Raw genomic sequence first — 15,416 nt, 5'->3', positions numbered from 1 at the left:
TTTTGCAAATTTACCAGCCTGGTTTCACAGAGTTCCGTGAATGATCACGAACTGTTTTCCATGGCGGCCAAATCACATTACGTGTAATGCGATGTGGCCGCCACGGAAAACAGTGCCAAAGTAAAGTCATGAGAAGATGTTGTAGCATTAGGAGCGACTACGGTAGCGAGTAGTATGAAAGCCCTAAAATCCGTATAGGGAGGTTGGTTGGGGGGGGTGGATGGGTCAAACAACAGGACTTTCACCCCGGAGACCGAGGATCATGTCCCACGTGTCACGTTTCCTAAACCCAACCGTCCGTTCTTCTTTACCTAAACCCAACTGTCCCGTTCTTCTTTACCTAAACCCAACCGTCCGTTCTTCTTTACCTAAACCCAACTGTCCCGTTCTTCTTTTCCTAAACCCAACTGTCCCGTTCTTCTTTACCTAAACCCAACTGTCCGTTCTTCTTTACCTAAACCCAACTGTCCCGTTCTTCTTTATCTAAACCCAACTGTCCCGTTCTTCTTTACCTAAACCCAACTGTCCCGTTCTTCTTTAAACCCAACTGTCCCGTTCTTCTTTACCTAAACCCAACTGTCCCGTTCTTCTTTACCTAAACCCAACTGTCCCGTTCTTCTTTACCTAAACCCAACTGTCCCGTTCTTCTTTACCTAAACCCAACTGTCCCGTTCTTCTTTATCTAAACCCAACTGTCCCGTTCTTCTTTACCTAAACCCAACTGTCCCGTTCTTCTTTTCCTAAAACCCAACTGTCCCGTTCTTCTTTACCTAAACCCAACTGTCCCGTTCTTCTTTACCTAAACCCAACTGTCCCGTTCTTCTTTTCCTAAACCCAACCGTCCCGTTGTTGTCCCATGTGTCATGGAAACGTAAGCCCACCCACGACCTTTTCCTTAAGGGGCCGTGTTAATTTCACGGAATTCTGTGAGATCAGGTTGAAATGAATTGTTCTGGTTTTCCTTTTGAAGAAAGAAATCAAGACAGGTGGACCGGAAGAAAAAGGTAAATGTGTCAGGATAAAGGCATGTTAGATGAAAAATGAATAGACTATCCAATGATACCCTGACTTATCCCTTTTATGTCCAGCTGACTGTTTCTGTCTTACTTCATTATGTCTCTGCCAACATTGGATGCTTTCTCTCAATATTTGTATCAATTAAATGAAGAACGTCTGAAAAATCGCAACAAATCTTGTCTTCTTGTTTCTTATTTCCTGACATCTTAGGTGGATTTGTGAAAACAGGTAAGTTAACCCCAAACCCTTTCTTTACACTGACTTATTTGTATGATATTATACTGGAATATTTCCTATTCGTTTCATTAATGAGTTTGTTTATTATTTTTGGCTTCCTCCCAGAGAAACAGCTGTATGGTAAGACACCTCTCATGGGGTAAACATTTGCTTTAAAACACGTGTCAAACTCAAGGCCCACGGGCCGAACTCGGCCCCTCGCAAATTACGCTTCAAATTCAGTTTAGGTTCACTATAAATATTGCCCCCTCCCCCCCAGTTGTGCACCAAACCAAAGAGATAGGAAACTGTTTTTCAACTTGCAATCATGCAACAATTTGGCAGATTTGCAGACACAGAAATTCCCCCAGACGAAGCAGTAGAGTTTTCATTTTCAGGCTGTGGAACAGGTTGCTGGGAGTCGGCTGTGTGCAGACTGATCTCATGAAGTGGTGTATGTATGACACGCCAGTTCGTATGCCATTATTGGCGTGTTATCAAGACGCATACTCGCTTTTTAGCGTGTTTATCAACGCCATTTGGCCTCCATTGACTTATATTACCTTGCGATTGCGTGTGAATTGACACCGTAGCGAGTAGTATGAAAGGGCGAATCGCCCCGTAGGGAGGTTGATCGGGGGGGTGGAGGATGGGTCAAACAACACAGGACTTTAACCCAGGAGACCGGAGATCGGGTCCCGGGTGTAATGTTTCCTAAACTCAACCGTTGCTTTGTGGTTTTACTAAAGCCAACCCCGTTCTTCTTTTCCTAAACCCAACCCGGGTGTCACGTTTCCTAAACCCAACCGTAGCTTTCTTCTCGCAATAACACGGTAAGTGGCGATAACGCGCCAAAGTGGCGTGTATGTTTACGTCTGCTGTGTACAGCGTAGACATACACGCAGATAGCTCGCCACTTGGCTTTAAGAAAGTGGGTGTGTAAGTTTACGCAAAGTCATGATGTCATGTTGCTGTGTGATAGCCTGCTTTTAAAAATGTAATCATTGTTGTGCTTGATTTGCTAAATTCTATGTTGGCCGAGGAACTTATTTAGGGCTTTATGTCGCCCAAACTAAGTGAGAAGACTATATGAGACACGCCGTAATACAGTCAAAGATTTTGGACTTTTCAATGAAATAAAAGCATGTCAATAAACTAAACATGTCTGTCTCCGGACATGATTCTCTTTTACCAATGTTGCCCTTAGTGAAGTTGAGTTTGACACCCCTGATTTAAAGCAACAATTTTAACTTTAATTTTAACTTTAACGTCACAGTGAAACTTCTCATTCATCACGCTGTGGACGCTGATTCAAGTTATAAAATGACTTGAAATCAACGCACTTTCATCAATGGGTTTGTAAGATATCGTACGAAAATGTATGCACAACAATTCGTAAGATATCCTACGAAATTAGGTGACTGCCAGCTGGTTACGTGATGCCAGAAGAAGAGGGGTAAAGACGGACATCCTTTTGGCACTTTTTTAGACACTTTTTGTGGGTTTTATAACATTTTTGGCTCTTTTTTTGACGCGTTTGGGGCTTTTTTCTAAGTTACAACTGCTTTTCATAGTTTTTGCGGCTTTTTTTGACACCGTTGGTGCTTTTTCCGCAACTTTTACTGCTTTTGTTTATTGTTGTTTCTCGAAGCAAAGTGATTTTAAAAATGGCAACACACCAAGAGTGGAGGAGGAGGGACGATGTCCCAGGACACTGTCCTGGAAATGTCCATCCGTTGATCCAGACTAAAGATAATCCAACTCAAACCTGAAGCTCTACACACAAAACACACTTCAAACCCAATGGGTCCCAACTACGAGTCGGGTTCCTGAACTCTACCACCAACATCGCGCGTCCTGACTGCACGCATTAGTAACATCACACGTGCATTAATAACATCACACATGCAGATGTGCTGATGGGAAATTATCTCCTCTCACTGACCATGCTCTCTCTGTCTTTCCGTCTGCATGTCTGCATGTCTGTCTCTCTGTCTGTCTGTCTCTCTGTCTGGCGTTTTTCAGGAAAGGACAGTCTCCTAAAAGCACAAACGCACAGATTCTGTCCAAACTAATGCTGGTGTTTCAAAAACCTGTAGTTAGTTCTTTTATATATTTTTCCATATTGTGGTTTCAATAGAATCTGTTTTTGTTCCCCTGTTCAGGCAGAGACGTCTACAGGAAGGTCCAGGGACGAGACCACCCTGCCCCCTCTGCCATCATCAACATCACAGGTACGTCCTTCAGTCCATCCACCCATCAGTCTATATGTCCACCACCTGTCCATCCAACCATCTGTCTATATGTCCACCACCTGTCCATCCTCGTCCATCTGTCCTTCCTCAAGTTCATCACTGACTTTTATGACTTTGTTCGAAATACTATACTATGATTTTTCAAGATTTTTTTAGATATTCTATACTGTGACTTTTTACGACATACTATGACTTTGTCTGTGTCAGTTTGCCAGTGTAAAAAACAAATGATAGAATAAACATGTAAATCACAAGGTTCAGGATTAGCTTCCCAAAATGAGCTGCAGACTCAACTGATTCTTCATGATCTGAAGTGAGAGGATCTAACCCCACTTTTATCTTCAAGTTTTCATCTTCTGTCCTCAGGAATGTGACCTATAAATACAACTTTGAACCAGTTAAAAGCTTCACACATAGCTCAGCAAGATAAGATGCTGTAGATAATGTAGATTTGAGTTTGAGTGTTTAATCCTTTTAAAAGGAGCAGTAAGGTAAGGTCCAACACTCAAAGTCAAATACAAATCGAAACATAATCTTTTTTATGACATTTTCGACAAGACTATGCTATGACTTTCTAGGACTTTTTATGACTTTGTATGAATTTTTTTAAATACTATACCATGACTTTATGGTTGGGTGTCTGTGTCCGATTGTCAGGGTAAACAACACATAATAGAAGAAACGTGATTTACTAGCTTCATGGTTAAGCTCACCAAGATGAGCTCCTGACTCAAGTGATACTTTACTATTTCCAGAGGGAGTGGTGGCCTAGAGGATAAAGAAGCAAATCTGGGAGGTTGTTGGTTCAAATCCACAGACACACTGCCTTTTTTTATGACTTTTTTTCGACATACTATACTATGACTTTTTATGACTTTTTCCGACATACTATTTATTTATCCATTTGGCAGTGTAAACAACAAATGATAGAACAAACATAAATTACTAGCTTCAGGTTTAGCTCACCAACATGAACTGCTGACACAACTGATACTTCATAATATGAGGTTAAAGGATCAAACTCCATTTCGGTCTTGAGTTTTCATCTTCTGTCCTCAATTATGTCTGTTTCTCGCTCTCTCTCTCTCTCTTTCTCTCTCAGAAGAGGACAGTGAGGCAGTTTTGTCAAAGAAGGAGGAAGAGGAGAGGCGGATCGCAGAGATGGGCAGACCGATGTTGGGCGAGCACGTCAAACTGGAGGTCGTCATAGAGGAGTCGTATGAGTTCAAGGTGGGATCCATTTTTGTTTTATTTAGTCACAGTTAAAACACAACGGAATAAACACGTACAGCGTAACATGCGTTCTCAGATTGATCATCAGATATGTGATCATACTGATAGGAGGTTTTGTAGAAAGATCAGCAGGAGCATGTTTTGATTGGCCGTCTGTGTTTCAGAGCACCGTGGATAAACTCCTGAAGAAGACCAACCTGGCCCTGGTGATCGGGACAAACAGCTGGAGAGAGCAGTTCATGGAAGCCATCACGGTCAGCTCCGGTAAGAACCGGACCTGAACCCTTCAGGTCGGGACCTTATAGCTTGTAGTGCCAGGGTTAGTACCATAGAATGAAGAAAATACTGGATAGCGTCCGTTACGTCACCCATTGGTTCATGGACTGCTGTTTTGAAGTCTTCTTTCAGATCCCAGTACATTTTTGCATGATGTGATTGGTTCCTGACAGTTTTCTAAATCGTTGGATAAACTTCTACAGGTTCTGCTTGGTTCTGACAGGTTCTTACGTTTTCTGTCCTAAGGTTTAGATAGACGTCTAAAAGTTGTAAAATATTCCTGACGGGTGATGGTAGGATATTGTATTATGTGTAATCTTTGCACAAGGGTCTGGATAACTTAAAAAGTTGTAATAATTATTTAGAGAGAAAAAATGTTACAAGAAGAACAAGAACAAGAACAAATTTATAATTCGTCGTACTACTTCAATACTTCAAGAAAAAAGTCAGACAAGGAAGCTTCATCCATTATTTTTTTTACAGTCTGTGGGTAGTAAGAATGAAGAGAGGTTAAAGATTAGATTAGATTAGATTCAACTTTATGTCATTGTGCAGAGTACAAGTACAAAGACAACGAAATGCAGTTTGCATCCAACCAGAAGTGCAAAAAGAGCAGAAAAGTGCAATGTGATATAAAAGTATAGACAGGAGAACTATAGTGCAGTGTAGACAGTAGTATACAGTTGGTTTACAGATGGTGGTTTAGAGTAATATAAATTAAATATAATTATGTGCAGTGTATTAGCAGTTACCTTATAACAGCAGAATAAGTATGGCTATGTAATATGATCAATGTATGAACAACATGTACAGATATGTGCAATGTAGTAGCATTGACATTATAATAGTACTAATAATAATATAGATATATGCAGTGTATTAACAAAAAGTGTGGCAAAAAAAACAGGCTTCATTATTGTCTTACATAGAAATAAAAGTTGAACGTCTTCAGAAATTAACCTGAATAAGCTTTAGATATGAATTGTTGCCCCTCTTTTCCTCCCAGGTGACGATGATGATGATGAATGTGGCGAGGAGAAGCTGCCATCCTGTTTTGATTACGTCATGCACTTCCTGACCGTCTTCTGGAAGCTTCTGTTCGCCTTTGTTCCTCCCACCGACTACTGGAACGGCTGGGCCTGCTTCTTCGTCTCCATCTCTGTCATCGGCATGTTGACGGCAGTCATCGGTGACCTGGCGTCACATTTCGGCTGCACCGTGGGCCTCAAAGACTCCGTCACCGCTGTAGTGTTCGTAGCTTTGGGCACATCTGTACCAGGTCTGACACAAACCTATCCCGCTTCACAGCAAATTACAGTGCAATGGATTACATACATTTGGTATTTTCAACCTATTTTCCCATTTTTTGTGTCTAATTGACTGATGGGAACAACAATCATTAAAAACTGTTTCAGTAGTAAGCGAGAAACAAGCTGCAATGTAACCCTATAGGAAAAATGTTCACTTTCAGTCTGCATCTACTAAAAGTTCGCCGCTGACAAGCTCAAAAACATAATCCTGTCAGAAAACTTTTATCAATGTTTTCAGATACTAACACTCCAAAGTACTATTGTTGGTTGACCTTACTGGCACAGTACTAAACTGGTTTGAATCCTCGCTCAATACTGGACCAGTTTCAAAGATTCTTAGTCACTTAAGACACCAAAAGCATGGGAAAATAGGGTAAAGGTTGAAAAATAAAGGTTGTGTTCATAAACGTCTGGTGTACTTACAAACTTTACAATCCATTGTTTTATGAGTGCATAACCTATTTGTACTAGTGTAGACGTTTGGTATCATTTCGGGCATTATTAGTGGGGTAACTTACAAGATACATCACTGGATCCATTAGCCCCTGCGCTAAGCTATTCAGCTGATAACGCTACTCTACGCTAACACTCCCAATGTTAGAGCCAGGTGAAAAAAGCTTCTGGGGGGGTGTTTGGCTCGAGGTCACGGTGCAAAGGACCCTAGGGTGAAATTACTCCGAACCATCACTTTAAGTTTGTAGTTTTTAATGCATCTTAAACTTAGCGTCTCCTCTCAACTTTCTCTCTCCCTTTAGACACCTTTGCCAGTAAGGTGGCAGCCATCCAGGACCAATACGCCGACGCCTCCATCGGGAACGTGACGGGCAGTAACGCCGTTAATGTCTTCCTGGGCATCGGCGTGGCCTGGTCCATCGCCGCCATCTACCACTACTTCAAGGGTGACGAATTCAGGGTGGACCCGGGCACGCTGGCCTTCTCCGTCACACTCTTCACCATCTTTGCCTTCATCTGCATCGGCGTCCTCATCTACCGCCGCAGGCCCGAGATTGGCGGGGAACTGGGCGGACCCAGGGTCCCCAAAATCCTCACCACCTGCCTGTTCTTTAGCCTCTGGTTAATGTACATTGTCTTCTCCTCGTTGGAGGCATACTGTCACGTAAAGGGTTTCTAAAAGTTCTGCTTCTGATGTGTCCAGAAAGGTTCAACAGTTTCTTGATGAGCAGTTCTGATGGGTTTCTAAAAGGTACCAATACGGGTTCCTATAATGTTATTTGTCTAAAGGTTGTAACAGGTGTCTGAAATGTTGGATGAACGCAGGGTGCGATTTGCTGGGGGGGGATTTGTGGGATTAGCCGCCAGAAAGTGACTGTGAGCCGGGTACAGGCATCGCCAGATGACGGTCCTTTCAGACACAAAAATATGGGAAAATAGGGTTCAGGTAGAAAAAACATTACCCTTTAAGTTTGCAGTAACTTAGCATATCCTCTCCAGGTTTTCTAAAAGTCTGTTTAAGTCTAAGTGAGCCTATCAACATTACTTGTGTTGTTGTTTGTTGCCGTTTTTACGGCCCTGTTTTTGACGGTCTTTGCAGAGAGTGGGCACATACTTTTTCTCAGTTTAGTTTTTTAAGCCTAAGAATAGATGCTTTGATATGCTAGTTAATGATTCTTTTCATGTATTCACTGTCTGTGAACGGCTTTCAATGCCTTAATGCCCTCCTAAATTGCAGTAAATTTGATCCCAAAAAAGTCTGCTCTGTTTTCTGCAGAAGTTCAGAAATCTCTCTCTTTCTTTTATCCCCAGCTGAAAGCGAATTAATCTGTCTACGCACTTTTAAATTCTGCATTTTGCTTCCAAGCCTTTTCTTTATTTTGCATTTGTAATCCACAGTTGTTCCATGGAGAATAAGTTGCCGGGCTGCAGACGTACGGAGGCTATGATGCATATTTTGGTTGAGTGATATGTTTTGTAGCCTAAAAATGCTGAATGCAAGAATCCCTTCAGGCCTACAACAATAATGAATTAAATTTAAAATGTTAAAAAATAACCATTACTGTGGATCCAGAGCTGCAGGTTGCTGATGCTTGTTCTGACAGTTTCTTAACAAACACTTCTGATGGGTTTGTAAAAGGTACCAATACGGATTCCTATAATTAGAGTTAGTCATTTGTCTAACAGCGTCCTGACAGGTTTCTGAAATGTTGGATGAACTAATAATTCTAATAGTTTGTTTGCAGATAAATATTCTGCTGGACTCTGTATAATGATTTCATGTTCAAAACATCTTTGATGGGTTTCTAAAGATGCCAAAAGACGATTCTCAGCTTCACCGTCCTGATGCATTCCTTCAGATCCCAATAGATTCCTGCGAAATGTGACCGGTTCCTGTCATTTTTTTTAAATGGTTGGATAAACTTGTAAGGGTTCTGCTGGGTTCTGACAGATTCCTACGCTTTCTGTTTTTTGCCTTAAGGTTTAAACAGATGTCTAAAAGTTGTAACAGGTTCCTGAGAGTTTCAGGATGTCTAACGATTCCAGTAGGGTCTTCAAAATGTGCCAGGTTCTCATACTTTTTCTAAAGGCTCTGACACACCAACCCGACGGCCGACTGTCGGCAGAATAGGCAGTCGGACAGATCAGTCAGCTCCCCGAGGTCCAAAAAGTGCCTCAGAGCACACCAAAGCGACGCCGACTTGAGCGTACCTTCCCTTCTGCGCGTGCGCTAGACATAATACGTCTCCATAACAGGCTGCGCTAATCTGTATTGTCACCCAAAAAATGAAAACCGGAAATGACGGAACATCTCTATAGTCCTCGTAAACACAGAGCACGCTGTCGTCAGTCCTCGTTTTCATCAGAGAGAGGTGATAGTAGTCAAGAAGGATCGTTGTTGTCATTACTCGCTGAACGGAAGAAAACATGATGGCTAGTCATAAGAAGATACTGGCGTTGTCAGCTCGTGCACTGATTGGCTAGTCAAGGGCTAGCACTCCACCAATCAGATTGGCCATTGAGTCCGACCGCCCACTGGCCGCTTCAACAAGTCAAATCGGCCAAAATGAAGGCCGACGGCTCCTCCGACTGATGACGGCACGGAACACATCGAACAGACTCGAGTCCGACGGACGATAATCGGCTCGGTGTGTCAGCGCCTTTAGGGTTTAGAAAAGGTATAACAAGGTTTTCTCGGTGCCTGAATTTCCCTGTAATGCTATTTGTTATTTGTGAAAAAGGTGTAGAGAGACTTTAACAGGTTAAAAACATCTTTGATGGGTTTCTAAAGCTCCCAAAGGTTACAGACAGATTCGACGTGTTCTTGGCAGTCCAGATGGATATCTAAAGTTATTGTGGAACCAAGACTCCTGAAACTTCTTCTCGACTTCCTCTGGTACACTTATTGGACTGTTCTCCGGCCGCTACGTGCTGGTGAACATCCAAGACTGGACTTTCTTCATCCTCACAGACCTCTCGAACATTTAAAGACATTTACATGTATCGTAAATCCTTCATCTGTACCTTTTAGCAATATATAACGTGAACCACTTTACGTTTGTCGTGCAAGGACTTTGAACCACAGTTGTGATGGAGGAGGCAGCTCATGCTGTAGAACTTTAAAAACAACCCATTCTCACTCCCAACTCCTCGGTGGTGTAGTCTACTTTTTTGTAGTGAGTATACCAGACTGATCTCAACAAGTGGCATATGTATGACACACCAAGTCGTATGCCATTTTTGTATATGGACTAGTGCAATATCCAAATCGCAGGGGGCGCAACATTTGTTAATGGCAAAATCTGTGTCATTCTGAATGAAGTATTGTGGAGCTGCAGAGATGTCCCGGACTACAAATCTAATTCTAGACTACAGAAAACATCTTTGTTTGGTACAGATCCTCCCTAAAATCACACTATAATCATTTTAATTTCTTTCAATGTTAAGAATTTTCAATGAAAATGAGAATAATGATACAAAATCGATCATTCCCTCCTGTATCGTGAATCATATTTCAATCGCAATATCAGTCAAAATAATCGCAATTAGATATTTGTAATTCTATGAATCGTTTTTGAATCGGTAGAGCTTAAATTGCGATACGAATGTGAACCCCTAATACAAATATACAAAGTGCCGTGTATGTTTACGCGAAGTCATCTGTGATTTTTCCCTCCCAGAGCGGGCAGCCCCGTACTTCTTTTTGTAGCGTTACCGCGTACAGCATCAGACCTCATCTGACTCATTTCCTGTCGTTTCTGTAGCGTTAGCGTCTGCTGCAGAGCGACTTGAAGCGGCAGTATAGCTTCAGGGGCGGGCTTACAGAAACACTGAGAGAGCGTAGTTTAAATTTGCTTTCATTTTATCATCTCCTTTAGTGATTCACATTAGTTAAAGGTGCACCATGACGTCACTTCTGTTCACGGTCCAAGTAAATTCAAAACAAAACAGAGCAAGCTCGCCCCTCCCCCCACGTTTCCGTAACTGTCATGACTAACCGTCACTAGCCCCCACCCCCTCCCCCAGCCATCTTGTCGGTGATTGGCTGGAACGTGGTTTGTTGTATTTTGGCAGGTCCACTGCCTTTTTATTACCACGAGTTTACACAAGTCTCTGCTGACTGGGTAGCACCTGTGACACAGCGACCAAACCCCATCGCCATGATAGCGAGTTACATTTTTTGGGGCTTTTCCGCCTTAATTTGACAGGACAGCTAGGTGAGAAAGGAGAGAGGGGGGGGGAAGACATGCAGGAAATCATCACAGGTCGGATTCGAACCCTGGGCCTTTGCGTCGAGGCATAAACCGCCAAGTATATGTGCGCCTGCTCTACCCACTGAACCAACCCGGCCACGAGACAGGTTTGATCTCCCCCAAACGGTGGACTCTGGAGAAATACTTCAAGACAATACCATAATATTTTAACCCTTGTGTTGTCTTCCCGTCGACCATGGCGGTATTTTCCCCAAAGGCCGGTTGCACGCTGGCTGCGTGGCGCGAGCGTGTCAGCTGCGTGGCGTGTCTGTTTTTATTTCGGCTCCCATGGTAACAGGTTAGAGCTTACACACTGGCTGCGTGGCGCGCACGCCTCAGGCGCTTCGAAAACACGTGCATGTTAGGACGGACGCCTATTTTCCACACGAAGCGTTTCCATACATATTAATAAATGACATGTTGATGTTTGAAAGTCTCGAGGTTTTGATATAAATGTAATAAAAAAAAGAAAATCGATAATAATATTGCACCTGTCAGTACAGAAGGAAATATTCTGGAGCCTATGTTGCCGTCAATACTGCCGACGTTGTCTCTGCTGTAATCAGATCAGAATATGTTTATGCTTAACATGAAGTATACTACTGCCTGAGTGCAGTAATCAATGGGAAACATCCATGTGTCCAGACAAGGCTAGCAGCAGCAGCGCCGCGTCAGACACCTTCCTGGTGTGTGAAGACATAGAAAATTCCACGTAGCCGCCACGCAGCCAGTGTGTAACCGGCCTAACATCCTGCTCTCTAAAGCCCGTGTAGCTGCTGCTCTCCCCCGGTACGTTCTACAAACACGCTGAACGGCGCTTTTTCCGTTGCTTCAGCCGCTGACAGCCGCTGTCCAGACGTTTGGAGTGAGAACAGGTTGCTGCATGAGACGCTGACGGAGACGTTTTAACTAACTGCGCCGGTGTTTGGCGCGCTGGGAGTGAGAAGGAGTTGATAAAAAACCTGCAGGACTGTTGATGTTACGGGTGACTGGAGCAGTTGGGTTTGCACCTCAATGAATATCTGCACTCAGTTTGAAATGTAAAGTTCATTTATTAAAAAATAAAATAAGCAACGAAGAGTAGGAGGACCCAGAGTTTGGTGTTGAAGCCATTAAACGTCTTTAAAGTCTTCGAAACAGAGACTCCTGAAGGGTTTAAGAAATTATATCTGTGCATGTCTGAGTGAGCAGCGCTGGAATGTAACTACTGTAAGTACATGTACTGCAGTACTCTCCTTCAGTCCAAATGTTGAGGTACTTGTACTTTACTTGAGTCTTTTCTTTTCATTTCACTTTCTACTTCTACTCCGCTACATTTCAGAGAGAAATATTGTACTTTTTACTCCACTACATTCATCTGTTCCAGCTTTAGTTACTAGTTACTTTAGTTACTCCGCTACATTCATCTGTCCCAGCTTTAGTTACTAGTTACTTTAGTTACTCCACTACATTCATCTGTTCCAGCTTTAGTTACTAGTTACTTTAGTTACTCCGCTACATTCATCTGTTCCAGCTTTAGTTACTAGTTACTTTAGTCACTCCGCTACATTCATCTGTTCCAGCTTTAGTTACTAGTTACTTTAGTTACTCCGCTACATTCATCTGTTCCAGCTTTAGTTACTAGTTACTTTAGTTACTCCACTACATTCATCTGTTCCAGCTTTAGTTACTAGTTACTTTAGTTACTCTGCTACATTCATCTGTTACAGCTTTAGTTACTAGTTACTTTAGTTACTCCGCTACATTCATCTGTTCCAGCTTTAGTTACTAGTTACTTTAGTCACTCCGCTACATTCATCTGTTACAGCTTTAGTTACTAGTTACTTTAGTTACTCCGCTACATTCATCTGTTCCAGCTTTAGTTACTAGTTACTTTAGTTACTCCGCTACATTCATCTGTTACAGCTTTAGTTACTAGTTACTTTAGTTACTCCACTACATTCATCTGTTCCAGCTTTAGTTACTAGTTACTTTAGTTACTCCGCTACATTCATCTGTTCCAGCTTTAGTTACTAGTTACTTTAGTTACTCCACTACATTCATCTGTTCCAGCTTTAGTTACTAGTTACTTTAGTTACTTCCTACATTCATCTGTTCCAGCTTTAGTTACTAGTTACTTTAGTTACTCCACTACATTCATCTGTTCCAGCTTTAGTTACTAGTTACTTTTGCTACTCCCTACATTGATCTGTTCCAGCTTTAGTTACTAGTTACTTTAGTTACTCCGCTACATTGATCTGTTCCAGCTTTAGTTACTAGTTACTTTAGTTACTCCTCTACATTGATCTGTTCCAGCTTTAGTTACTAGTTACTTTAGTTACTCCACTACATTCATCTGTTCCAGCTTTAGTTACTAGTTACTTTAGTTACTCCGCTACATTCATCTGTTACAGCTTTAGTTACTAGTTACTTTAGTTACTCCGCTACATTCATCTGTTCCAGCTTTAGTTACTAGTTACTTTAGTTACTCCACTACATTCATCTGTTACAGCTTTAGTTACTAGTTACTTTAGTTACTAGTTACTTTAGTTACTCCGCTACATTCATCTGTTCCAGCTTTAGTTATTAGTTACTTTAGTTACTCCGCTACATTCATCTGTTACAGCTTTAGTTACTAGTTACTTTAGTTACTCCACTACATTCATCTGTTCCAGCTTTAGTTACTAGTTACTTTAGTTACTCCACTACATTCATCTGTTCCAACTTTAGTTACTAGTTACTTTAGTTACTCCGCTACATTCATCTGTTCCAGCTTTAGTTACTAGTTACTTTAGTTACTCCACTACATTCACCTGTTCCAGCTTTAGTTACTAGTTACTTTAGTTACTCTGCTACATTCATCTGTTCCAGCTTTAGTTACTAGTTACTTTAGTTACTCCGCTACATTCATCTGTTACAGCTTTAGTTACTAGTTACTTTAGTTACTCCGCTACATTCACCTGTTCCAGCTTTAGTTACTAGTTACTTTAGTTACTCTGCTACATTCATCTGTTCCAGCTTTAGTTACTAGTTACTTTAGTTACTCCACTACATTCACCTGTTCCAGCTTTAGTTACTAGTTACTTTAGTTACTCCACTACATTCATCTGTTCCAGCTTTAGTTACTAGTTACTTTAGTTACTAGTTACATGTAGTTTATAAATCTGATGTTTGATTCGAAAGTAAAGTAGTCGACAATATAACGACTACAAGTCAGCTGAGATCGTGTGTGTGTGTGTGTGTGTGTCTGTCCGTGTGTGTGTGTGTGTGTGTGTGTGTGTGTGTGTGTGTGTGTCTGTCCGTGTGTGTGTGTGTCTGTCCGTGTGTGTGTGTGTGTGTCTGTCCGTGTGTGTGTGTGTGTGTGTGTGTGTGTGTGTGTGTGTGTGTGTGTGTGTGTGTGTGTGTGTGTGTGTGTGTGTGTGTGTGTAGACCATGAAACACACAACTGGTTGGATCCTTTCCAAAATCTACAATGTTTTAATACTTTAAAAACATTTTCCTGATGATACTTACACACTTTGACTGAAGGAACATTTCCAATGCAGGACCTTAGCTTGTAACAGAGTATTTTTACAGAGTGGTATTAGTACTTTTACTGAAGTAAAGGATCTGAATACTTCTTCCAGCATACGGACTGCACGCTCCAGCTGATAATAATACATAAAACACTTTATATAACACACGTTGCAACACAACATTACAGGACTGTCTGTAGTAATATCCGACATGTTCCTTCTCCAGGAACCAGCGGCGCACAGCGCTCCAGAGAGCCGGGGGTTCAGATCTGCGAGCAGAGCAACGGGACAAAAACACCCACAGCCACAGGCGCCGATTTATGTGGTCCTCCGTGGGTGCTCACGGGCGCACGCACCTTTTAAAAAAAAAGTTGTCAAAAATTGTTTCCATTTCAGAACCTTAGGGAATGGACAGCGGCCGAAGCAAACACACACGACTATTAACTGGATAATAAAGAGTAAAGTAGTCTTTCAGCTCAGGACAGCGCTGCTTCTCACAGAGACAGACAGGACTGGAGATGAGTAGGGTTGGGCATATTGGAATCGTTTGGAGGATTTGGTTTCAAATCTGATCATAGGTTCCAAATTTAATATACGCAAGTTTTGGTTTCCGTAGCAGCCAGGCGCTTGTTGTGTTGCAGCCGTGCAGCACAGTAAGCGGAGCTCTAGTGTGGCTTTATTTTGCGTTGTAAAAGCTGTAAAACTGCGACCCACCTATGAATCAAAATAAAACTTTCCCCTTATTTGTGAAATAAGCATCTAACCCGTTTCAACTCCACCACTCAAAGAATCGAGAATCGAGAATCGATAAGAACCGGAATTGGAATCAGAATCGTTAAAATCTAAACGATGCCCGACCCTAGAGATGAGAAGTTTAACTGACACGTAACCACGATCAGCTTCGTGGGA

General features: G+C 42.0%; 1 protein-coding gene across 1 annotated transcript in view; it reads left to right on the top strand.

Moving 5' to 3' along the window:
- The window catches only part of slc8a1a (solute carrier family 8 member 1a), a 31,818-nt gene extending 23,642 nt beyond the window's left edge, over positions 1-8,176 (top strand). The window contains exons 5-10 of the mRNA XM_039807111.1: positions 1,228-1,245; positions 3,399-3,467; positions 4,591-4,718; positions 4,886-4,985; positions 6,004-6,276; positions 7,063-8,176. Coding sequence (XP_039663045.1) covers positions 1,228-1,245; positions 3,399-3,467; positions 4,591-4,718; positions 4,886-4,985; positions 6,004-6,276; positions 7,063-7,439 — 965 coding nt within the window. The 3' untranslated portion in view covers positions 7,440-8,176. The remainder of the gene's footprint in view (positions 1-1,227; positions 1,246-3,398; positions 3,468-4,590; positions 4,719-4,885; positions 4,986-6,003; positions 6,277-7,062) is intronic.
- Positions 8,177-15,416: the final 7,240 nt, after the last annotated feature.

Source organism: Perca fluviatilis, chromosome 1 (genome assembly GCF_010015445.1).
Source record: "Perca fluviatilis chromosome 1, GENO_Pfluv_1.0, whole genome shotgun sequence".
Lineage (NCBI taxonomy): Eukaryota > Metazoa > Chordata > Actinopteri > Perciformes > Percidae > Perca > Perca fluviatilis.
This window is presented reverse-complemented; position numbering and strand designations above follow the sequence as displayed.